Source organism: Podarcis muralis, chromosome 1, assembly GCF_964188315.1.
Source record: "Podarcis muralis chromosome 1, rPodMur119.hap1.1, whole genome shotgun sequence".
NCBI classification, from domain to species: domain Eukaryota; kingdom Metazoa; phylum Chordata; class Lepidosauria; order Squamata; family Lacertidae; genus Podarcis; species Podarcis muralis.
Genome location: NC_135655.1, coordinates 51,818,412 through 51,842,360, shown reverse-complemented (window position 1 = coordinate 51,842,360; position 23,949 = coordinate 51,818,412). Strand labels below are relative to the sequence as shown.

General features: G+C 43.0%; 2 protein-coding genes across 2 annotated transcripts in view; one reads left to right on the top strand and one right to left on the bottom strand.

Moving 5' to 3' along the window:
- Positions 1 to 153: 153 nt before the first annotated feature.
- LOC114596187 (astacin-like metalloendopeptidase) lies at positions 154 to 12,611 on the bottom strand. Its single transcript, XM_077928892.1, has 12 exons — positions 12,334 to 12,611; positions 12,173 to 12,197; positions 11,096 to 11,236; positions 10,180 to 10,297; positions 9,582 to 9,760; positions 9,144 to 9,225; positions 8,370 to 8,497; positions 5,076 to 5,191; positions 4,259 to 4,484; positions 2,688 to 2,806; positions 2,144 to 2,366; positions 154 to 492 (listed from the first exon to the last, which is right to left on the bottom strand). The coding sequence occupies exons 1-12, from the start codon at positions 12,400 to 12,402 to the stop codon at positions 479 to 481; spliced, it is 1,440 nt and encodes a 479-aa protein (XP_077785018.1). The 5' UTR covers positions 12,403 to 12,611; the 3' UTR covers positions 154 to 478.
- A 5,694-nt stretch (positions 12,612 to 18,305) lies between these two features.
- Positions 18,306 to 23,949, top strand: part of LOC114596181 (transmembrane protein 263-like) — a 288,068-nt gene continuing 282,424 nt past the window's right edge. The window contains exon 1 of the mRNA XM_028727420.2: positions 18,306 to 18,477. Coding sequence (XP_028583253.2) covers positions 18,472 to 18,477 — 6 coding nt within the window. The 5' untranslated portion in view covers positions 18,306 to 18,471. The remainder of the gene's footprint in view (positions 18,478 to 23,949) is intronic.

Below are 23,949 nucleotides of genomic sequence, written 5' to 3'. Positions count from 1 at the left end.
TATAGGCACTTGCCAGGAATAAAGCCACTGGACTTACAAGGAGAATGATGGGCAATTTCCATTGGGAAAGGCCTGTGCACCTAAATAAGGAAGACAAGGCAAGTGCACTGGAATGTGAGCAGATCAAAGCAATCTGAATGCGAACGATGGGCTTTTTAAGCTTCACTTAACATCTTTTGTTACATAGTTCAAGGTGCCACCAACAGATGGCTAGTAAAAATGGTAATTGAACAGATACAGCATAGAATAACTTCTCCTTGCCTGCTTCAATTGCTCCTTGGTGTTTTGGCAAATCCAGCGTACAGTTCAGCATTCTGCACTTGAGAGTATTTATGTCATTACTGGGAGAAACTGATCAGTCTTTAAAAAGAAACAAAGCACAACACCAGCAAGAGGCAAAGACAATCTGGCATCAGAATTTCCACCCTCTTTCTTGTTGGCAGTTCAGGACGAAGGCAATTCTCCCGCAGGCTGTTCTTCATGATGGCAAAACTGCAATGACAGGTAAAGTTTGTTTCATGGAAACTCTGCTGAAGGATTAAAATAGCCTAGGCTTGAGGCAGGGCACATAGCATTAATATTGTTTGCTGCATTTATGAATGCAAGCATTAATTGTGGGTTCGTTCTAAAGTCATTAGTCTGGAAGCATGGGCAATATTTTGACAAACCATTGCTGGAGTGAGCTCATGACTGGGCTTAGTAGTGAAGCTAAGCTGTGGACTGCTTACAGCCAGTATGGTGCAGTGATTAAGCATTGGATTAGTACCTGGGATAAAGGTCAAGGTAAAAGGACCCTTGACCATTAGGTCTAGTCGTGACCGACGCTGGGGTTGCTGCGCTCATCTCACTTTATTGGCTGAGGGAGCCAGCGTACAGCTTCCGGGTCATGTGGCCAGCATGACTAAGCCACTTATGGAAAATCAGAGCAGTGCACGGAAATGCTGTTTACCTTCCCGCTGGAGCAGTACCTATTTATCTACTTGCACTTTGACGTGCTTTTGAACTGCTAGGTTGGCAGGAGCAGGGACCGAGCAACGGGAGCTCACCCCGTCGTGGGGATTCGAACCACCGACCTTCTGATTGGCAAGTCCTAGGCTCTGTGGTTTAACCCACAGCACCACCTGCGTCCCCAGTACCTGCTCTTGCCATGAAACTCACTGGGTGACATGCACCCAGTCAGAGTCTTTCAGCCTAACTACTTCACAGGGTTGTTGTCAGGGTAGAGAACCATGTACACCACTTTGAGCTCCTTGGAAGAAAGATGGTATCTAAATGCAATATGGTGCTTGGTGGTCCACTTCTGGCCCACCTGTTTTTATAGCCAAGTGAGCTGTAAGAATGGCACTGCAGGGGCTGGCATACCAGCCACTCCCCCTGCAAATGAGACAAGAATGGGAAATTGCAGCTGTCCTTTTGCCCATCTTTCTGCATTAACACACACTTAGATGCAAAGGCCTTTCAAGCACAAGGTCACTGATCCTAGCACATTGCCCTTAGCCTTTAGCCCTCTTCAGGCATTCAGGGAATGGGAGAAAGACAAGCACACCAACAGTCGGGGAAACCCTGAAAGAAGACTCCCTGCTTCTGGAAGTCCCCCTCAAACTCATGGAGGGCAATGGGATGGCCTGTATGGAGCTTGCAACCTTGTCTTTACAGTCTCCTCCTTCATGTATTGCTTTTCCCAGTTCTCCACGGTTCGAAGAGGGCTTTTATCTGTCTGGAAAGCAGCATGGGGTGTCAGGAAATGGGGGGTGAGGTTCAGGTTATTCTTCCTCACAACATAACCTTCAAGTTGACTTGGGGCCTATTTTTGTATTGCTATACATAACCCAAACTTCTCATTACAGGCTTTATGCCCAGTGTGGGGAGATACTTGAGCCATATGGGCCCCAGGCTCGTTTCCCTGTTGAGGCATTTGCAGCCTCGGTTACTTGACACTCCTGTGTTAGTTTGCGCATCATGTCACTATAACTAGATTACTGGTGTATTTCCATTTAACCAAACTTCTGAGGAACACAGATGACTCACATATCCCTCAAGGCAACAATTCCACAATAGGAACAAATCATTATTTCTTCCCCACTTTTTTCCAACACAAAATCTTGCCATCTCCCACCCAGATACCCTAGCAACAGTACTTAACTCATTGAGTAGTCCAGCTTAAACCCGGAATATTGAGAAACATGGTCACTGTAAAATTCTATACGTAGAAAGCTCCCAGTGGAATTGAAAGCTGGAACCTCTGTCTTCCCACAAAAAGTGCCAAGAAGCGGAGAGCTGATGTCGCTGCCATCACGAAAGACAAGTCTGTCATAGTTGCACCCAGCGGCTTCCTCCAGGTCAAAAAAGCCCATCGTTAGGGAGATCTGAAGGAACCACAGTAAGGGCACCAATTTCTATGTGTAGCATTTTATCTAAATTCAACAACACAGTATGCACTAAAGCAAGTGAGCATTTGGATTTGAAAATACATATATAACATGCATACCCATAAATTAACAAGGCAGATCTGGAGCAAGCTAGATTTCATCACTGAATGCAGGAGTAAACAACACATTGGCTACCCCTGATCAAATGCAATCTTTTCTGAAGAGAGATTGAGATCAGGTCTTTAGGGGGAAAGTAATGAGCCCTAAAGTTGTTGCCCTTGCCAGGGAAGCCCACCCCCCCCTCCTCCTGCCCCTTACCCTGCTTCCTGCTGGAGCACTGATAATCCATAGGCATCTTTTGTTTGGAGGGTATTTTCTTGGGAAGTTTGGAGAAGTGACCACTCCATGAGTGCTCGTGAAAGTCCCTCCACATATCACTGTGATGAAAAGAATGGGGGGGGGGCGGTCAATGGAATAAAATGGGAAAAAATCAGTATGTTTAAAAATAATGTTCACTCTAAATAAAGGACACTCATACGGATGCAAGAGTTCACCCAAGCCAGTCTGGTGTAATGGCAAGAGTGTTGAGGTTGGATATGGGAAATCTCATTCATGAAGCTGATGGAGAGCCTTGAAGCTCTTTCTTAGCATAGCCTTTCTTACAGGCTTGTTGTTAGGTGGAGGTAGGCAGGATACAAAATCAACAAGAACATAAGACACCAAGAGAAGAGGAAGAGAAATCAGCATTAGGAAAGGTGGTGAAAACTCTGCCAGGTCTTGACTGGTCCCACCATGACTGGTAGGTAGCAAAAGTCTCCACCAATGAACATGTTGAGAAGCAGGAAGAGGATAACTGTGGTCTGGCACTGCTATCCCTCCATTGGGCCATGGAGTTGATTTTCTTTTTCTTTCCTAATCTGAATCCAGTGGGGAAGGCCTGTAGTTTAGCCGTAGAACATCAGCTTTGCATGCAGAAGGTCCCAGGTTCTCCATCCCTGGCAACTCCAAACAGGCCTCTACTGACCCTGGAGAGCAACTGCCCATCAGCATAGACAATACTGAGCTAGGTGGACCAATGGTCTGACTCTGCAGAAGGCAGCCTTCCTATGTGCTTCTCCCTTTGTTTATTTATCTATTTATTTATCTCACAAGATTTATCTCACATACTTGATTGTAATGTAACCTCAAAGTGGCTTACAAAAAGAATAGAATTACCCACAACAGAATGGTTAGAACCAACTATACTAAATGTTCAAAAATACTTAAAACCAATGATAAATTATAAACCAGATTAAAGCACATGTCAACACTCTGCATGTCTGGATAGGCTTGCAAGTGCTATTAAGAGTACAGGGAAGGCACCTGCCTGGTGAAAATAGGCAAGAATTTCCAAAGGGTGGGTGCTTGCAAATGTGGAATGAGGATTACGTGGCACCTGCAACAGGATCAGGTCTGCAAATTGAAGTAGTTGAATGGGCATTTCAAAAATAATAATAATAATAATAATAATAATAATAATAATAATAATAATAATAATAATATATTTTTAGTGAGCATTATTTATTATTATTATTTATTAAATTTGTATACCCGCATATCTCAGGGCGTATTTGGGGTAAGGTATGTCTGAGTAAACATGTTTCAGATGGGTGCAGACATGCAAAGATGAGCAATTAGTTTAAGGTCCATAGACTTCTATGTGGGTTGTTGTGAGAGCAAATGGATTTAGAGAATTTGGGTAATTCAGATCCAGGGAAAGACAGCATAAAATTAAAATACTCTTGGAAAACTGTTCCACCGGTGCTTGTTTTTATTTTGCATGTAGTGTATGTGTTTCTTTCCTAGCACTGATGCTTTCAGCAAGTAGTGAGAGATAGAGCCATTCATACCATGTGCGTAGGAGGCTGTGAAACCCTTTGATGCAACAGCCTCATCACTCACAAACTCCACAAGCATCATGCTTCCAGAAGACACCACTGCTGGCAATTGCCCCTCTCCACATAACTTGTCAACAAGAAGATGGGCATTTCTGTTGTTTCCATCATAAATTCGGATGTAGTCAGAGGCACAGTTTGGAGAGCGCTGGAGATCCAAAACATGAAACTTCAGGAAGACCTAAAGCAGAAAAAGAAAGCCAAATACATTTTAGCTTGGCTGGGCCCTGATTCCCAGGATTCTTGGGATGGGGAGATGTGCTTCAAACGTACAGTTGTGTATATAGCCTGGTGTCACGTACTTGAAATTAACCTGAAGTGTAATGTTGTGTCAGTAAGTTCAGAGCAACTCCTGAAACAGACTGCAACTCCTAAAAGTATACAAGTAGCAAGAAGGAAGAAGAAGAAGAAGAAGAAGAAGAAGAAGAAGAAGAGGAGGAGGAGGAGGAGGAGGAGGAGGAGGAGTTTGGATTTGATATCCCCCTTTATCACTACCCGAAGGAGTCTCAAAGCGGCTAACATTCTCCTTTCCCTTCCTCCCCCACAACAAACACTCTGTGAGGTGAGTGAGGCTGAGAGACTTCAGAGAAGTGTGACTAGCCCAAGGTCACCCAGCAGCTGCATGTGGAGGAGCAGGGAAGCGAACCCGGTTCCCCAGATTACGAGTCCACTGCTCTTAACCACTACACCACACTGGAAAGGTCCATTCCCTGCCCTCCTCTTATCTGTTGTATAATCCTGATACATTAAACAATGATTTGAGCATCCTTACCTTTCCTTCTGGGATTTGGATCAGCCATAGGCATGTGACATTTTTGGGGTATGAATATGGGTAATTATTAGAGGAGAAGTTGCCTCTTCGATTACGAAGCACAGTGCTACAACAGTCTAAAGAGCAGAACAGAACAAAATAAGGAGAAAATGAGATGTGCAAAGGAAAAATTCCAACACAACTTTCTGTTTATCTATCCTCTGCACTCTGAGAGGGAGAACTCAGTGTTCATTAAATATGTCACTGTTCAACCTAGTAAAGGTTACTCCTGCTGAATGAAGAAATTAAAATATGCCTGTTAACAATATCACACACACCAGACAGCAAATGATTGTGATTCATGACTTGAGCTCATTACATTATGACCAACATACAGTGCAGTATACAGTATTAGCGAAATGTTCCTCATTATGATGAGCGGGGTGGGTGTATAGAAAAAGGAGGACTTGTGTTTTAGGACTGTTGGGGTGTGTAGGGGAGTGAACTCTGTACACTGAGCATACAGAGGCACATTAAACACCCCCCTTCCCTATAGGTTCCCAATTGACAATGCAATCCAGTGATAAAGGGTTGGCCTTGCCTTCAGTGCAGCAGCATCCCCATGCAGGTGCCAACTGCAGAGAGAAGATCCAAATGATGGTAGATGACCAAATACTGCACATTCATACACATACTGCACCTGCATGGGATAGCACCTTGGGGAAGGCTCTCCTTCCCAGCACAGAGAGCTTGCAAAGAGGGCCAAGTGTTGACCAATTAGGATGGAATAATATGTTCGGGGGGGGGGGGCGGACGGGCGATGGCTACTAGCCATGATGGCTATGCTCTACTTCCCTAGCTGGAGGCAGTGATGCTTCCGAATGCTAGTTTTTGGAAAGCATGGAAGGGAAGAGTGCTCTTGTGGACTTCCCCATACCAATGGTTTTTTGTTTTTTTTTAGTGTATTGATAGAGGTGCCCTTTCAAGTGCAGAGTAAATGATTCACTGTTTTCAAAGCATGGCATTAGGCTGAACAAAAAGCAAAGTTAATTGTAAATAATGTGGTTACGGAAGAAATACCTATAGAAAAAGGTACACGACAGGGATGCCCAATATCCCCTTTACTTTTTATATCAGTCCTGGAGGTTTTGTTAAACATGATTAGAGGGGACCAGTTGGTTAAAGCAGTTCAGGTCGGAGCCAGACATTACAAATTAAGGGCATTTGCAGATGACCTAGTATTGACCTTGCAACAGCCAGATACTAGTACTAAAAGAGTATTAGAACTAATTGAGATATTTGGTCAAGTAGCAGGATTTAAACTGAACAAACAGAAAACGAAAGTGTTGGAGAAAAATCTGACAATTGCTGAAAAAGAGAAGTTTCAGACTGAAACAGGTTTAGTGATAACAAAAAAAGTGAAGTACCTGGGGGTAAACTTAACATCTAAGAATGTGAATTTATTTAAGGACAATTACGACAAATGTTGGACAGAAGTAAAGAAAGATCTAGAAATATGGTCAAGGTTGAGACTCTCCTTGTTAGGCCGAATTGCTGTCATCAAGATGAATGTATTGCCTAGAATGTTGTTTTTATTCCAGATGCTGCAGATTTTGGACAAGATGGACTGTTTCAAGAAGTGGCAGAAAGACATATCTAAATTTGTCTGGCAGGGCAAAAAGCCCAGAATAAAATTTAAGATCCTAACTGATGCAAAAGATAGAGGGGGGTTTGCCCTGCCGGACTTAAGACTCTACTACGAATCGGCAGCTTTCTGCTGGTTGAAACATTGGCTGCTTCTTGAGAATACAGACATTTTGGACCTGGAAGGGTTTGATAATAGATTTGGTTGGCATGCATATATATGGTATGACAAGGTAAAATTGCATAAAGGTTTTAAAAACCATATTGTTAGGAAAGCATTATACAATGTTTGGATGCGGTACAAAGACTTATTGGAAAGTAAAACTCCCAGGTGGTTGTCACCAATGGAAGCTAAAGAGGTGAAAAAACTTAATATGGAGTCTAAATGGCCAAAATATTGTGAAATTTTAGAACAAGATGGTGAGAAAGTTAAACTACAGAGTTATGAGAAATTAAAGTCCAAAGTAAGAGACTGGTTGCATTACCTTCAGATAAATGAGATATTTAAACAAGACAGGAAAATAGGCTTCCAGATGGAGAGGTCAAAACTAGAAATAGAACTGTTAGAACCCAATACTAAGAACTTGTCAAGAATGTATAACTTGCTGTTGAAATGGAATACACAGGATGAAACGGTGAAATCAGCTATGATTAAATGGGCGCAGGATGTAGGCCATGACATTATGTTTGCTGACTGGGAGCAGTTATGGACCACCGGTGTTAAGTTTACGGCATGTAATGCCTTAAGAGAAAACATAATGAAAATGATTTACAGGTGGTACATGACTCCAGTCAAGCTTGCAAAAATTTACCATTCGCCCAATAACAAATGCTGGAAATGTAATGAGACTGAAGGTACCTTTTATCATCTTTGGTGGACCTGCCCGAAGATCAAAGTCTTCTGGGAAATGATCTATAATGAAATTAAGAAAGTCCTTAAATGGACTTTTCCTAAGAAACCCGAGGCTTTTCTTCTGGGCATGGTTGGCCAATTGGTGTTAAAGAAGGATAGGACGTTTTTTATGTATGCTACGACAGCAGCAAGAATTCTTCTAGCAAAGTATTGGAAGACACAAGAACTACCCACTCTGGAAGAATGGCAGACGAAGGTGATTGACTATATGGGACTGGCAGAGATGACCGGCAGAATCCGCGACCAGGGGAAAGAGACAGTGGAAGAAGACTGGAAGAAATTCAAAATTTATCTTAAAAATTGTTGTAAAATCGAGGAGTGCTAAGATGTTAAGGTGTTAAGAAATAGAGAATTGCAGCTGTAATCAATAAGTTAAAGAAAAAAGAATTTAATGAAATTGAATTAAAAAATTAGTTAACTGGAGGGTTGCTGAAGAAGTGTAAAACAAGGATGCAGAAAAGGGGAGGTAGGGGGAGTCCGGGAAGTAAGGTGCATGAAAATAAGATTATGAAATCATACATGTTTATATGTTTGTATGTTTTTGTTTTGTGTATTGTTTGTTTTTATTATGTGTTTGGAAAATTAATAAAAATTTATTTAAAAAAAACCAAAGCATGGCATTAGGAAGAGAAAGTATGTTAAGGTGAGGTGATGCCCATCTAGGTCACAAAATCTGGCAGCACTAGCTGATCTGAAATGTTATAAAAAATTAACAACATCAGATGGGAAACTACCCATGTAGCATTCTGAACACTTACTGCATCTGTAGAGCGTGTTGATTTTTTTCACATCTAGGTCGCTGAGTCCTATTCTCTGACCAATTGGTACAGATGCATTTGGGATGGGGACAATGGTTGCTTTCCCAGGAGCACTAGAAAAATCGTATCTGCAGAAGACAGGAATGGATGTGCTCATCAAACTCTGTTGGGTCATTGTTTTATACTGAAACATCTAAAATAATATTTGCATGGAAACCACCCTAGGAAATGAAGAATAAAAACTTCACAGACATTGGGTTGTCCATACATACATGCAAAAGATTTGGGGTTCAGCAACAATAATGTACCAATGTGGCAATGAAACACTTTTGTTCAGTCCCATGGCTTTTCATTTGTATGGTTCCTCAGGGTTCTATACTGTCCTTTTTAACATCTACATGAAGACATTTGAGAGAGGTCATCTGCAGTTTGGGATACATCTTCTTCTCTGTCTCTCCCTATCCAGCAATCCCAAAGATGCTGTAAATGTTGTAGATCAGTTCTGGCTGTTAGTGGGATGAGGTGGGTGGGATGAAAACTAAGAAACTGAAACAAAATCCAGGCAAGGCAGAGGTTCTTGTGATAAGTAGGAAGGGTTTCAGTTTGGATGTTCAACCAGTGTTGGAAGAACTTGCACTCCCTTGCAGCTTCAGCGTGTTCTTGCACAATGCTCCAGGGAGAAGACAGAGATGAAATTATATAAAAGAGGATCCTTACACTACAGTTAAGAGCAGTTTTGTCTGAAAAGAGAAGGTGCCCTGAAACACAACTTACGGGCCATAATGCATCACTGAACCATAGTCATACGGAAGACCCAGATTATTAGAGTCCACTTTCTCGAAATTCCCCTGTTCTCCTGTAAAGTTAGAACACAGGGGGAGAAAGAGAGAGAAGAATGATTTTCACAGGTACTTGTGAAAATAAAGATGTTGTTTACTTAGCAACAGTTTCTCTGCTGAAGCCCTTGTGAATTTCTGAGTCCCTTTGAGAACAAGTGCTTGGGTTTGCTTGTTTCCCCACTTCCACTTTTAACCTTTTGTTGGAAGCCCAGAGTGACTGGGGGAGAAATATTTATTTTTACATGGTTTAAATGCAACCTCTGCTCAGAATTGAAGATATATGCACAATATACAATATAGAAATGTTTTTGTTTAAATAATCCTCTACAGCAAGCAAGGGTTAAAACTGTTATTTGAACGCTGGTGGACATACCTGCTGTGACATACTCCAAGTGGATTTTAACATACTTGTCTCGGTCGTTCCGGGCCTGTTCATGTATGAAACCCAGGGCATGGTTGATTTCATGCTGAATTAATCCTTTATATATGCAGCCATTTTTTGCCAAGCCCAACTGCTGTTTGCCTCCAATCTTTCCAAAGTAAGACCAGCACCTGAGAACATGGAAAGCAAAAACCTGTGCCATCACACAAAGCCGTGGCATACAGTTTCATTTAGTACATTTATAACTTGCCTTTCAGTGAGCAGAAAGTGTCATACTCTCTCATATTTTACCCTGTGAGGTAGATGTTCTCTCATCTCCTTTGCCCGTTTTGGGGCAAGGTCAGGGTTTCAACCACCTATAAAGCACCCTGTCCTACTAACACCAGCTTTTACACACTGTTGGACTCCAACTCCCATGTACTCCAGGCAGCATGGCCAGCGGTCAGGGATTATGGGAGCTGGAGTCTGCCAATATCGGGAATGCAACAAGTTGTGGGGAAAGCTTCAGCAGAAGAGAAGAAACAGAATGACAATATAATTCCAAGCAATAGTAGTAGTCTTAGATATCATCAGGAGAGATAAAACTTACCTATCTGCAGGGAAAATATTTATGTAGTCATGTTCTGTTGAACGCCTGATAAACTGAATACATGTCAGTGTGACAAATTCTTGCATTGCTTCAGCTATCAGAGTCCTCTCCTCCACAGCTAAAAAAATGCAAGGGAGAGAAAGGAATGCATTGAAAGTTCCCATATTATGTGTGTGGAATTCAAACAGAATATGTTTTGCCAACATGGGAAAGTTCCCTGCACTCCTGGGTATACCATTATGAAATATCTCATGTAGAACAGGGCTCCTGGGAAATTGTGAATGTGTGTGTAAAGGAGGATTTCTTCCATGTAAACCTTCTTCAAAAATTATCCACCTAACTATGGCTACTCTCTGCATATGGTATAGCAGTGAAATCGTGTCCAACATTCCAGGGAAACATGAATGCTGGAAGCAAGTGGGTGCCAGCACTCTCTCTATTGCTTCCTCTATTGCGTACACAGACCACTTCAGTGCTTGTTATGTCTGTTGTGTAAATGCTTTTTATTATGGGTTTTGGGGGTTCCTGGAAAAGACCCTGATGTTGGGAAAGATTGAGGGCACAAGGAGAAGGGGACGACAGAGGATGAGATGGTTGGACAGTGTTCTCGAGGCCACAAACATGAGTCTGACCAAACTGCGGGAGGCAGTGGAAGAGAGGAGTGCCTGGCGTGCTCTGGTCCATGGGGTCACGAAGAGTCGGACACAACTAAATGACTAAACAACAACAACATCACCAACAACCATGGCTCACTGATTGCTATGGAAAAGAGCTATCGGGGTTTTTGGAGGGTTATATATATATATATATATATATATATATATATATATATAATGGATTTTCATTCTACAAAAATTTCATTATTAGCAAGAATGAATGCTTGAGAAGGCCTGTTGTAAAGCTTTAAATAACATACAAAACTCTGTAGAGACATTAATTGGAATGTTGACCAGCCCATCTTCTGATCTAGGCCAAACACATCTCTGATGGCATTTCATGGCACTTCGCTGTGTTCTTCGTCTGTAAACAATATCATCCTGATGCATAAATGTCTCTCCTGCAAGGATATTATTATTATTAGTAGTAGTAGTAGTAGTAGTAGTACTAGTAGTAGTATGATTTCATACCCACCCTTCAGCATAAGGTTCCAGACTGGGTGACATCAATGTAACAATGCAATTTTAAAATCAGTTAGAAGTCAGTTACAGTCAGAAGAATAGGTAGATCCTAAATATCTCCCTCTCAGATGTCAAACACCAGCGTAAAGCTGTGTGGAAAGTTGCCTGGATGCTTGAGATGAACAGCAGGTCTACCCATTTAGAAATAATGGAGGGCTAGACCAGGAATGCAGGTTTCTCAGAGCCCTGCTCATTTGAACAGCAGGCAGGAAGAAATACTGCCTTGTAAAACAAAACAAAACAAAACCCAAACCCCAGAAAACAAACAACCAATCCTGTTTTCCTTCCAGTTTATGAACTGAGTACCAAAGACCATATGACCACCCATCAATAAATATGTTATTTATTTAGCACGCTAACCAAGTTCATCAATATGTTGCAAGATTTAATAGTGATGAAGACCTCATGGAAAGTAAAGTTAATCTCAAATGTATAAAGCAGGAGGTGCTGAACAATGCATTCTTTTATTAAGGTCAGCAACTTTGAGATCAGACTGCTACTATAAAGGCACCCAGGGTCAAAATCCACTGAGCATTTTCCTCCATGAGCTCAAATGAAGTGAATGGGAGGAGCTGAGTGACAACACTACTCCTGTTGTTGAGCAGCTCCCATTGTTTTCAATGGAAGTCATGCTGAGGGGCTTCCCAGAAGACCTTCCTCCCCTAAGAGTGGAATCATAGACACCCAGATCTGAATGCTATCTTCTCAATTACATAAGACAGAAAAACTCTACAACAATCTATAGAACAACAGCATGGCATAAGCACGACATTGAGAGCATGACATCTCATGAAACAGGCATAAATCAAGCTCACCTGTGGCCTTGCCTTCCTGGATTCCCTGAAAAAGAGTGGGACATCTTTTTAGGGTGCAGTATACTTAATCATTGAAATGTAAAATTACAACAGGAAAATGCAGGAAGTGAGTTCGAGAGAGAGAGGTCTAGACAGCATCTTCAGCAGCATCAAGGACACACCTGGACAGGTTTACCTGGTGTAAACCTCGGAAAGGACAGCAATAAGGTTGATAGTGCTAGAAGATTCATCTTTGGGTTGCTTCATGTGTTCTTGTAGGTTTTCGGCAGCTTCGCTTGTTGAGCCCTAGCTTTGTGCAACTTGGATGAGGTTTTTTATATGGGAAAAGGCTGGCTTTAATCTGCGCAGAACAGCTAGATAACACGATGTATTTTCACAGAAACAAACAAGCTGTGGGAATTCCCAGAAGAGCTGTCCGAGTATCATTTCATGCTACTTTATCATTGGAAGGAGGGGAAAGGATAAACAAATGTTGCAATATGAGAAAAGCTAATTGTTGGGTGACTAACGCAAAATGCACTCATCTATAAATAGGTGAGGACTTTTTTAAAAAAATAGTTTGAGTATTGGAACTATGAAGCTACCCTTGGAGCTTGCATGCATACACAGCAGCATCTCTGAACACTTCCCCACTTGGAGGGGAAGGTGAATGCCCCTTGCTGACCAGAGGGAGCTGTCCACTGCCAACACAGCAGTCTCACAATGATTCAGTTTGCCATACATAGGCAGGCAGATGAAGGCTTCCAGATAAAGGCTTCCAGGTCTACTTCTACTGAAAACAACAAAGAGTCTTGAGGCACTCAGACAAAGAGACTGGAAGATCTATTGAAATGACTTGTTAGGAGTTTTCTATTAGACTTCTGTGAATGTGTTTTATGTCAGTGCGGGTTGCCTGAGGCCTTGGACCTAATAACAGACCTGGCAACTTGCCAAGAACCTCTTTCTTCAGGAGACTGGATGATTGTGATGAATTGCTGGTATTTTGATTGGCCAAGAGACCTATGAAGAGCGGGTGGGCTCTCTCTCCACCATTCTCAGTTGAGGAATGTTGGGATCCAGCTATCTGTTAAGTTGCAGCTTGAGGGACACTCAGGGCCCAAACTACATATGAAGTTTACAATAATTTGTTATTGAATGCAAACATTTTTGTCAGCATGGGAGAGGGGCTTAATCTGGATTGGGGTCCTGGCATGACACGGGGAGGAGTAGGGAAGGCTTTAATCTTTTGCCCCCGTGCCAGGGTCCTTATCTGGCTCAGGACCCCTATACTAACAATTTAAGAAAGCGAAAGCTTGTACTCTTGGGGAAACTCTATGATTTATATCATGCGTTGCATGGCCCCGAGAGGAGGATGGGGAAAACAGAGTTTTGGGGGCTCTGAAGCATCTTAAGGCCCACTGTAGATCTGATGTGGAAGCACTAGATGTCAGGGTGTCCATTGGAGCTTTATGCTGTGAGCTTCCATCTATGCTTCACTAGTATAATTGTAAATAAAGGCAAATATTACAAAATCCCATAACCCTCCTGTGACCTCCTTTCCAAGGAAACTAGAACTGTACAAGCACCACTTCTCTGGAAATGCTCACCACATGGAAAATGTAGGCGCACAAAACAGCCTGTTGTCAGATCCAGAAGTAATGTGAAATCATATGAAAGCTATGTTAAGAGATGAATGTTTTCCCTTGATGCTGCTCCTGCAGGGGCTTTGTTCAATTCAACCCATTGCCTGGAACCGCCTCCCCTTCACCATGCAACAGGTTTGCTTCTTTTCTGCTTTCGGTCTTGTTTCAAGTCCTAGTAGTATGACAGCTTTTCTTCAGTGATCCTTGCCTTGTTGTAGTTCTTTTCTTTCATTGTTAAGATTCCTGTCCCCAGTCTCAATGCCACATCTGTGTACATCTACTCAGAACCTACGATAATTGTCTGAGGCCCTTCTCCATGAATCCCCACCAGGTGCTGACTAGAGAGGGCCTTTTCAGTGTTGCCAAACTGGTTATCAAACACCTCCCTAGAGGTGCCCTTTTTTGTGGCCTTTCTGATTTCCCCAGGCATTTGAGTCTTCAGTATTTTTAGTACTTTTTAAAATAACTGGTGTACTGTTACTCTGCTGCTAGGTTTATACGGCTCCTGGTTTCATTCTGTTTAAGCTTCTATTTCCAAGCTGTTGGTTTTTTTGTATTTTATGGTTTTTGCTTGGAAACCAGAACTGTTATTATTGGGCAGTAATCATGTCCCTTTGGTGGGCTTAACAGCACCTATTGTTGCTGGATAACAGTAATTACAGATTCCCATGCATGTTGTGGATCCTGATTACAATTACACAAATTTCAGTTTAAGACTGGTAGGGAATGTCTTTAAAACTTACTTGAACTATACTAAGCATTCATTCCACTCTCCTATACTACAGCTGTCTATACAGTACCATATTAAAATGCAAGCCCAAAGGGCCAAGAGTGATGACAAAAGAATCAACACCCTTATTATTATGGTAGCTATAAAGCTGTGCGGCTCAGTATAAAACCCTGCAAACAACACTCAAAAGACACAGAGAATCCTACTTTCACAGCTGCACATTATAAAACAGCTGGGCAGACAATCTCAAATAGTTAGGCAAGAAAAACATGAAAAACAAAAACCAGGTCACTGCATCGAACACAGCATGGGTCACTCTTCCCAGCTGAGGGCTGGAGTGGAATTTTGAAGTTTGGTCTTGGACTGCAGCCGGATGAGTCTGTGGAATGCAATTCTTAACCTTCTCTTTTGACTCCACATGACTGGGAGCTAGATTGGATGCTGAAATGAATTGCTGGAGGTCCGTGAGTCACTTATTCAATTTGTGGAAACATTAGAAACGTGTCCAACTCAATGAATGGTTAGTTAACCGCTCTCATAGCACTTTGTAAACAAACATCTCCACAAACAACTTTTCTTGTGCAACCTTCTTCCCATATACTTTTATATAATGGGCAGTTTATTGAGTTTAATTATCTGACAAAGCAAATCCCGTTTCAAAGCTGTAGTCTACCATCCACATCCACTTTCATTCTCCCCTCCCCCCGCCATCCACCCCTGGCTCTTTTGGCCATATTAAATTTGGACCAAAGTACTTGTAGTATCTACTGCTCTTGCTTAGATCCTTCAACACAGCCTTTTAAGATGTCTTTAAAATCTAAAGTAGAGACGGGTGGATCCTGATGTGGGTTACAGAACAGGCCACTCAGCAGAGTGGGAAATTCTGTACCAGCGAGTTTAATGTTCCTGTTGTCATGAACTGGCAAGACGACGGTGAGTAGGTAGAAGATGAGTGTAGCCAGGACTGAAACACACCAGGGCAAGTAGAGGATGGGGAAGGAAGAACTCACAGGGTGATGGAGAATGGGGAAGGGATGGGGGTCTGTGCACAGGAACCAGAGCAGCAGGACCCATCACCAGAGCCAGAGGGGCCCCTGTCTTCATGAACATGGTGGGCTCTGAGGTGTAGGGAGCAGCAGGCAGCATTCTCCAGGAGGCTGAGGCAGGCAAGGGCCCACAGCCCAGCTCCCTAGCTGGCCGGGTGGGGCTCACAAGCTGTGGGAGGAAGTGTGTGGTTCCGGAGTAGGCTAAGAACAAGTGAGGGTCTCGTGCCTCGTCAAGCCCAGATGCTGCAATCAGCAGACAAAGTATAAAAGGGAAGCAGAGCTGAGCTACTGTGTTTGCTTAACTGCCCATGTTGAGGGAACTTGCTTTGGATGCTCCTGGGCCTCTCAGGACTGTGCTTTGGGTTTGACTCTGGTCTGTATCCTGACTGCTGGACTTCAGACTTGGCTACTTGGATTGACCCTGAACTGTGTTTCCTGACTTTTGGACTTTGCTTGTGTGGACTGACCTTTGAACTTTGAGCTCTGGATTTAGCATACTGACTTGCTGCCAGGTAGGCCAGAGGTTCAGGACACCTGTGCACCTACTGTACTGAGGAGCAATGGTAAGGTGAGAAGAGAGGGAGAAGGAGAAGTCAGGTTACCAGTATTTTCCCACCTATTTGCTAAGTTGCACTTTCCACTGTTTCACAAAGGGGAGCTGCTCCAGCCACTTGATCATTTTGGTTACCCTTTCTCGCAGCTTTCCCAGATCTGCAGTATCATTTTACAGGTGCTGCAATAAGATGTGCTGTACACCATAGATCTGAAAGGGGTTCCAAAGTTCAACAAGTCCTTTCTGTCTGAGGTTGAGGAATCTTCTACACTTCAAGCCAGCCAACGTTACATTTTATATGAATTATTTCTTTTGCTATTTTAGCACTCACACATAGGTAGGTGTCTTACCTATATTCTTTTTGGTGTCTGAAAAAAACTTTTTTGTTTAGGCAAGCCTGCACAGACATGCAGGATGTGGTTTTGGGCTTGTTTTTGATTTTTTAAAAGTTGGCTTAACAGATAATTTTATTGTTTTATCCTTTTAGTAAACTGCTTAACGTTTTATAACAATCCAGTATGTGAATCCTGTGAAATAAAGTAAATGGCCTTTAATGTCTTGGCAGAAAGGCAGCATATAAATGCAGAAAGTAAGAAGGCTTATGTAGGATGCTCAACAGACTGCAAGAGACCTAGAAGTCTCTTTGTGGTTACCTACACATGCACGTTTCACAATATCTTGGAGCCAATCATGCAGGATTCCAAGGACTCAAGGCCATAAGCACATAGGTCCCCCCTCACCAACATCCATAGTAATGTGGACACCTTTGGCAAGACTAGGCGAGCTGATGTACACACACATGGTCCCTTTAATCACACCACACTCACTGCTTCATGTTCATTGTGAACAATACTGGTTCCTATTTTGCCAGTATTGAAATACACCCCATTGACTCCCTGTGGGTTTCTGATATTGGAGAGCTGGTCTCAACTTTTAAAGTCCTACACAACCTAAGATCCAAACATCTGCTGAGCCAGCTTTCCTGCATCAATCTGCCTGCCTACTGAGATTGTCATCTTGTTTAACTAGACAGGCTTTTAGTCTCCTGTTCATGTTGACTCCCTCTGCTCCACAAATGCTCCTCTCTTGATTTCTTCCCCTATGTAACAGCAACTCAAAACAGTCTGCGGTTGCCCTCTAGTGGCACATTGTGTGAGCTGTACTATATGTTCAGTTTTGAAAAGCTTAGTTTCCTTTTCCAAATACAGTACAGTGGTACCTTGGTTTACAAACTTAATCCATTCCGGAAGTCCATTCTTAAACCAAAACTATTCTTAAACCAAAGAGCGCTTTCCCTAATGAGGCCTCCCGCCACCGGTGCCCTTCCACCGTTCGGATTCCGTTCTTTGACCAAGGTAAAGTTCTCAAGCCAAGACACTATTTCCTGTTTTGCGGAGTTTGTAAACCAAATCATTCTTAAACCGGACTGTTCTTAAACCGAGGTACCACTGTACTAGGCTCAGAAGAGTTGCTAATCACAGTCCCCAAACACAAAAGTAATACTGGGTTAATGGTCGTCATAAGAGGCATGTTTCAGAGATCTACACATCACAGAAGTTCAGAACATTTCCTAAAATGTGAAGTTGGCATCCTTCCCTATGTGCTGAATGCTGGGTGGCAGACCACATTCCCTGCATGCCCAGGCTGATTATTGGGACACCTTCAGGTAAGACTGGGAAGAGACTCCTGCCTGAAACCCTGGACAGCCACTACCAGTCAGTGTGCAAACCACAGGTAGCCAATGCAGTGCCCTAAGAGGCTTTTGGACTCCAGTTCCCATTAGCATGACCATTGGTCAAGGAGGATGGGAGTTGTAGTCCAGCAAAACCTGGAGGGCATCATGGTAGCTTCCCCTGCAACTGTCTCTGTATAAGGCAGATTCCTGTTTGCAGGGGATTGGACGACATGACCCCTGGGGTCCCTGCAAGTCTACAATTCTATGATTCCTATAGACTTTATAAAGTTCATTAAACAAAAACTCCAAGTGCAGCAGCATTCCCAGCAAGGACAGCCTGCATCTGAAGTTGCTGCACACAGGGCGCTTCTTCCCTCAAAGTTGGCAACTCCCCGCATCCTCTAGGATGCTCTTGCCCACTAGAAGATGGCGACCACTACCCCAGGCCCCCCTGCCGGACCCACGCGCTCGTTCCTCTTCCGGCGTGGGTTGCCATGGCGCCAGTCCCTTCCTTCGCCCTCCTTCCCTTCTCCAGTGTTTACATCCAGAGCTGGAGTAGGAGGAGGAGCTGGAGGCTCAGTGCCGGGGAAAAGGCTCTGGCAGCCGCGGCGACCTTGCGCCGCTGCCGCTCCTCCTCTCGAGTAAGCCGCGGGGAGAGCCAGGGAGCGCCGCCATGAAGGTGAGCGGGGCGCGCGCCTCGTCCTCCCGAAGGCGCACGGGGCGGGCTCCCTCCTCTCCCTGGAGCCAGGGCGGGTGGCGAAGAGGGCAGTTTGGGGGCAAAGGGTCGGGGCGGCGGCTGGTTTCCCCAAGCAAAGAGTCCCCCCCACTCCCTCCCCCCACCACATAGGGAATTCCCATCCCTGTTCCAAAAACAAACCCAAGTTAACCTGTGCCTTATCCTTGGAAAGGAAGGATGCTCAGAGGTGGTACAGTCACTCCCCACCCCAGCTCATGGGACTCCCATCAAGGGTATACCTCGGGGCACTGAGAACGACCATCTCATCCAGTCATGGTGATATTAAAACGTACACACAACCCATTGCCCGAACTTGGAGGTTTTTAATCAGAGGTTGGCTATCTATCTATATGCCAGGGATTCTTTAGCTGAAATCCCTGCACTGCTGGGGGTTGGACTAGATGACCCTTGGTACCCCTTCCAAATCTACAGTTCTACGATTCTTTGAAATATCCCTGAACTCTGGGCATAGTCCAGGTTTCTTTTTGAATTCTTGTGATAATAGATTTAGCTGGGTTTGGTCCTGTCCCCCCCCCCCCCCCCGTGTTCTGCGCCCCACTGAGTGAACTGTAAGATAGTGTAGATTGAGTTTGACCCAGTTCAGTTTGACCCAGGCGGCTGCGATTCTGTTGCATTGAGTTAATTGATTACAACAGGAGCTAGCGTGTGAGTGACCCAGAATGAAACCGACCTAGGCTGCAAACAGGATTTTTGTGGCGCACTCATGGTACCCTCAATCATAAAACTGAGGACCTTGTTTCAAGGAGTTTGCAAAAGACTGCAGTTTCCATTGTTCATTGCCTTTACACCATGCGTTTGTTTCCCACTGTGTTTTTTGATAGCTGTTATGTGAGTTCATGAGGCTGGAGTGAACTTGGCCAATGCTGCATGCTACATATCCCGTGGTGATGGTAATTTCATCCTTGGTTGAAGTGCTTTGTGGCAACCTATGGAGGACGGTGCCATACTTTCTAAAACAGACAGGTGTGCTCTCCAAATACTGTTGGACCCCAACTTCCTTCAGCTCCCATCAACATGACAACTGGAATTGCACAACATCTGGAGGGACTACAGAGTCTCAGTCCCTGTTCTACAATCACATTCTACTTTCTATCACTTTTCTATATTCTATATTGGAAGGGGAAGTCATACTTTTACAACTATGTCCTTTTAAAAATCATTCTATCACTTCCCAGTGATCTATATTGCAGGGAAGATCAGTAATAGCAGTCTGAGGGCTAACATTTCAGGTAGACCAATCTGTCATCTGTCAAGTAACTGCTGCTCAGCTCAGCTTCCAAGTAACTCCCAAGTTCCTAGGAACACAATCCAGATTGCAAAAAACCACTGCTCTAGTTTTCTAGGTTGGTTCACGACTGACAAGAATTGGGATGGGAGTTGTAGAAGTCAGTGACATTGTAAATCACAGTTTAGCACTGGGACGAGGGCTCTCTTGAGATTGTTGGAGTACAAATGTAAAACATAACAAAAGCTAGAACTATAGGTGTAATTATATATGCATATATAAGAAGTGATCTGTCTCAGTGGAGAAACTGACACTGGTTTTAATGGGGTGGATTGCATCCATCCAAGGAGAGGACTTTGAATTTGAGGTGATGGGGAGGTTAAGTATCCAAGCTAGGACACAGAGAACCTTCTTACCTGACTTCTTAATGTTGTAGCAGGGAAACTGATGTGCATGTAATAAGCTCCCACAAACTAGGAATGTTTCCACAGTGTGAATATGCAGTGTACCAGAATTGTTCCATAAGACACATTACCTGAAAACTACTGCTGCATAAGAGCATCAGGCACAACAAACAAGGGTGAGAAGCATGGAGCAGATTGCTTTCTGGTGTGTGATGATGGCTAGCTGAGGTGCAGCTGTTTTCTTCTTCCCTCCACCTCCATTACTCTTCCTGTCTCTTTACCAGCATGGAGATTTTCTAGGCTGAATATCACTGTATTCTGCAGCAAAGGGAGTAGGCATGCTGTTGCAGGGGTAACATCAGACTAATTAGGGCTATTTTAATTTTAATTGATTAATGTTGGAGTTCCAGTTATATTTTTACCTTGTTTTGAGGGTTATGAAACACCAGTAATTATCACTTGTAAAATGCTTTACATGTGTCACAAAGTTATATTTTAATTAAATGTCAGTTTCATTGTTTTGCGTCACATTCTATTTTCATTTGTCTAGCATGTAAAGAGTTCTAACTCTAGTGTTCAAATTCCCTCTGGGCTAAAACCTAGCAACAAAGTTCTCATTAGAAAACCTGGTTTTGTAAAATTAAGAACAAAACATCCATCAAGAGATTTGTAAACTCATTTGAGTACCAAAAACAAAAGAACAAAAAAAAACCCTCTGTGCGTATCGAATGACTTTCAGTCATCTCTGTGGAATATGAACTTGATTTTAGGCCAAGATGCAAATGTGTGTTTAGTTAGGACTCATCATTCTCAATTTGAAACTGCAGATCCTGCTTAATTAGGCATCCTTTCTGAGCAAGCTGAAAGCCCTCAATTTTGATAGAGGTATATGTTCACATATGCACACATTTTTCCTTGTTCACACACTTCAAAATACCATGAACATCTGTTATGGGGATGTTTGTAACTTTTTTCCTCACTTAAAAGTGCACACCTATAATGCTCCATCTCAAAGAACAGACTGGGTCTTTTCATACATTTCCATCCATTCTGTGCATTAAGCTTAGGGCTCATCCACATTTACCTTCCGCTCTGTACTTTCTAGGGACAGGTTCATGCTTTAAAGTGCTGTGTCCAAGTGCTTTCTTTTTGCCCCATGAAAACCCACTCTTTAACACTGAATCGGAACAAATGACAATTTGGGTTTCTGTGGATTGCCATTTGCTCTGATTCAGTGGTAAAAAGTAGATTTTTTGTGGGGAAAGCGGCAGGGGGAAAAAGAGCTTGGACATGTTGCTTTAAAGCACAGATTTGTGCCTAGAATCATAGAATCATAGAGTTGGAATAGACCACAAGGGCCATCGAGTCCAACCCCCTGCCAAGCAGAAAAGCATCACAAAAGGAGGTCTGAATGAGACCTTAGTTATGCCACATCAATCACACACACCCTTTTTTGTGGCTCTGTGACACTTGCTGCTAAATCAGAATACTTGCCCATAATTGCAAATTATGCACATATGTTTGCTTTGAAAACAAAAGTCACAAGTTTTTACGGCAATACTTTCTCCAATGTTGATGTTGGTGAGGAGCCTTGTTCTTATTAAGCAGATCACTTTGTTAATGGCCCTTTGCATGTGACTTAAAGAAAAACCTGGGGAGATAATTTTGTCTGTTTCCCCTTCAGCTTAAGGATCTCTTCTGTGGTGATCACTCGTAGCTGAGTAAGATTGTCTTCCATGAACATGGTCTTAACATTGAGTCTGTAAGTGACTGTAGAAGCCAATTCTGGATCCACATGTCCTTCCATAGTGGGGACAACCGGTAGATTACCAGGAAGGAGTTGATCACGGTGAGGGTTTGCCAAACATGCCTTCCTCTTAGCATGTTTTTCCCTTTTGTCCTGAGTTTGAGCATCTTCAAAGTCCACGACACCTTTGGTAAAGGCTGTTCTCCAACTGGAGCGCTCGCAGGCCAGTGTTTCCCAATTGTCAGTGTTTATACTACTTTTTCTTTAAGATTTGCCTTGAGAGCATCTTTAAACCTCTTTTGTTCACCACCAGCATTACGCTTTCCATTTTTAAGTTCGAAATAGAGTAGTTGCTTTGGAAGAAGATAATCAGGCATCTGAACGACATGACCTGTCCAACAAAGTTGATGTTGAAGAATCATTGCTTCAATACTGGTGATCTTTGCTTCTTCCAATACACTGGCATTAGTTTGCCTGTCTTCCCAAGTGTTATGTAAACTTTCTTTCTTTCTTTCTTTCTTTTTCAGACACCATTGATGGACTCTTCCGAGGAGTTGGAGATGGTGTTTATAAGTGGTCCATGTTTCACAAGCATACAGTAAAGTTGGTAGTACAGTACAGTAGCTTTGTAAACAATCATTTGGTTTCCTAGCGAATGTCCCAGTCCTCAAACACGTTGCATTTCAGTCGGGAGAAACTGCACTCACAGAGCTCAGGTGATGCTGGATTTCGGCATCAATGTCGGCCCTTGTGGAAATACAACTGCCCAGGTAGCAGAAGGGATTGAGCCCAGTGCAAATGCCACCACCACCTCCCATCCTGTTCTGCAGGTTCCCCTAGTCTTCCGGAACAGATTTTCAGGGGCTGCAGGGGGTTGCACCAAGAACAAGGAATTAGCAAAATCCTCTCCTCTCCACTTACATTAGTGAAGCTGCAACTTCAAGTAAACAATTTGAAGCAAGTTGTGTATATTTGAAGTCCTTGTTGTTTCAACTTTGTGTAAACTGGGAGTGTAAACACCAAAATTCCTGATTCAAGTATGCAATTGAAAATGGATGCAGCTGATGGTTTCACAGAATCATAAAACTGTAGAGTTGGAAGGGACCACGAGGGTTATTTCAGGTATCTCACTTCAGTGTCTTGAGAATCATTAGGAAAATATGATGAACTCCTCTTTGTTTGCTTTGGAATTGGTTTGGAAATTACACACTATCCTTTGGCAGGAGGAGGAACACCTCTGCTTTGGTGAGGCTCATTTGACAACAACAAGAAGAAACTGAGCCTTTAGTATCATCAGCCCAGTATTGTGAGATGCTCTGCCAATAGAGATTCAGAAGGCACCTTCTGTGCCAACTTTTAAATGCCTGCTGAAAACTTTTCTATTCTGCCTGGGCAGACAATTAGGATTACATCCTTCCATAATGGTTAATTGATGTTTTAACTTTTTTATGTAATTTTTTTATTGTGTGGTTTTATGTTCTAGTGTTGCAAACTGCTTTGATTTTTTTAAAATGAATTGCATTCAGTTACACTGATCCAGAGCTTTCACAGCCTCTTCTGGTTGAGTAGAACTGTGTGCCATCAGCAATACTGGTGACACCTTGCTTCAAAGCTCCTAATGACCACCCACTCCCAATAATTTCATATAGTTGTTAAATATCATTGGGGAGAAGATAGACCCTACAGAACCCCATAGCACAAGTGTCAGGGACCTGAGGAACACCTACCTAAGTGCTACTTTCTGGACACAACCCTGAAGATATGAACAGAACCACCATAATACAGTGCCTCTGATTCCCATCCCACCAAGTTGGTCCAGAAAAATGCCATGGTTAATGGTATCAAAAGCAAAATATATAGGCAATAACCACACACTGAAGGGTTGAAACTGAGACTCACATAGTTCACTTTTCAGCCAAAGTTGAAATAGTGGATCCATTTTGACAGAGGATAGTTTAAAAGTCGGGACGCGGGTGGCGCTGTGGGTAAAACCTCAGTGCCTAGGGCTTGCCGATCGC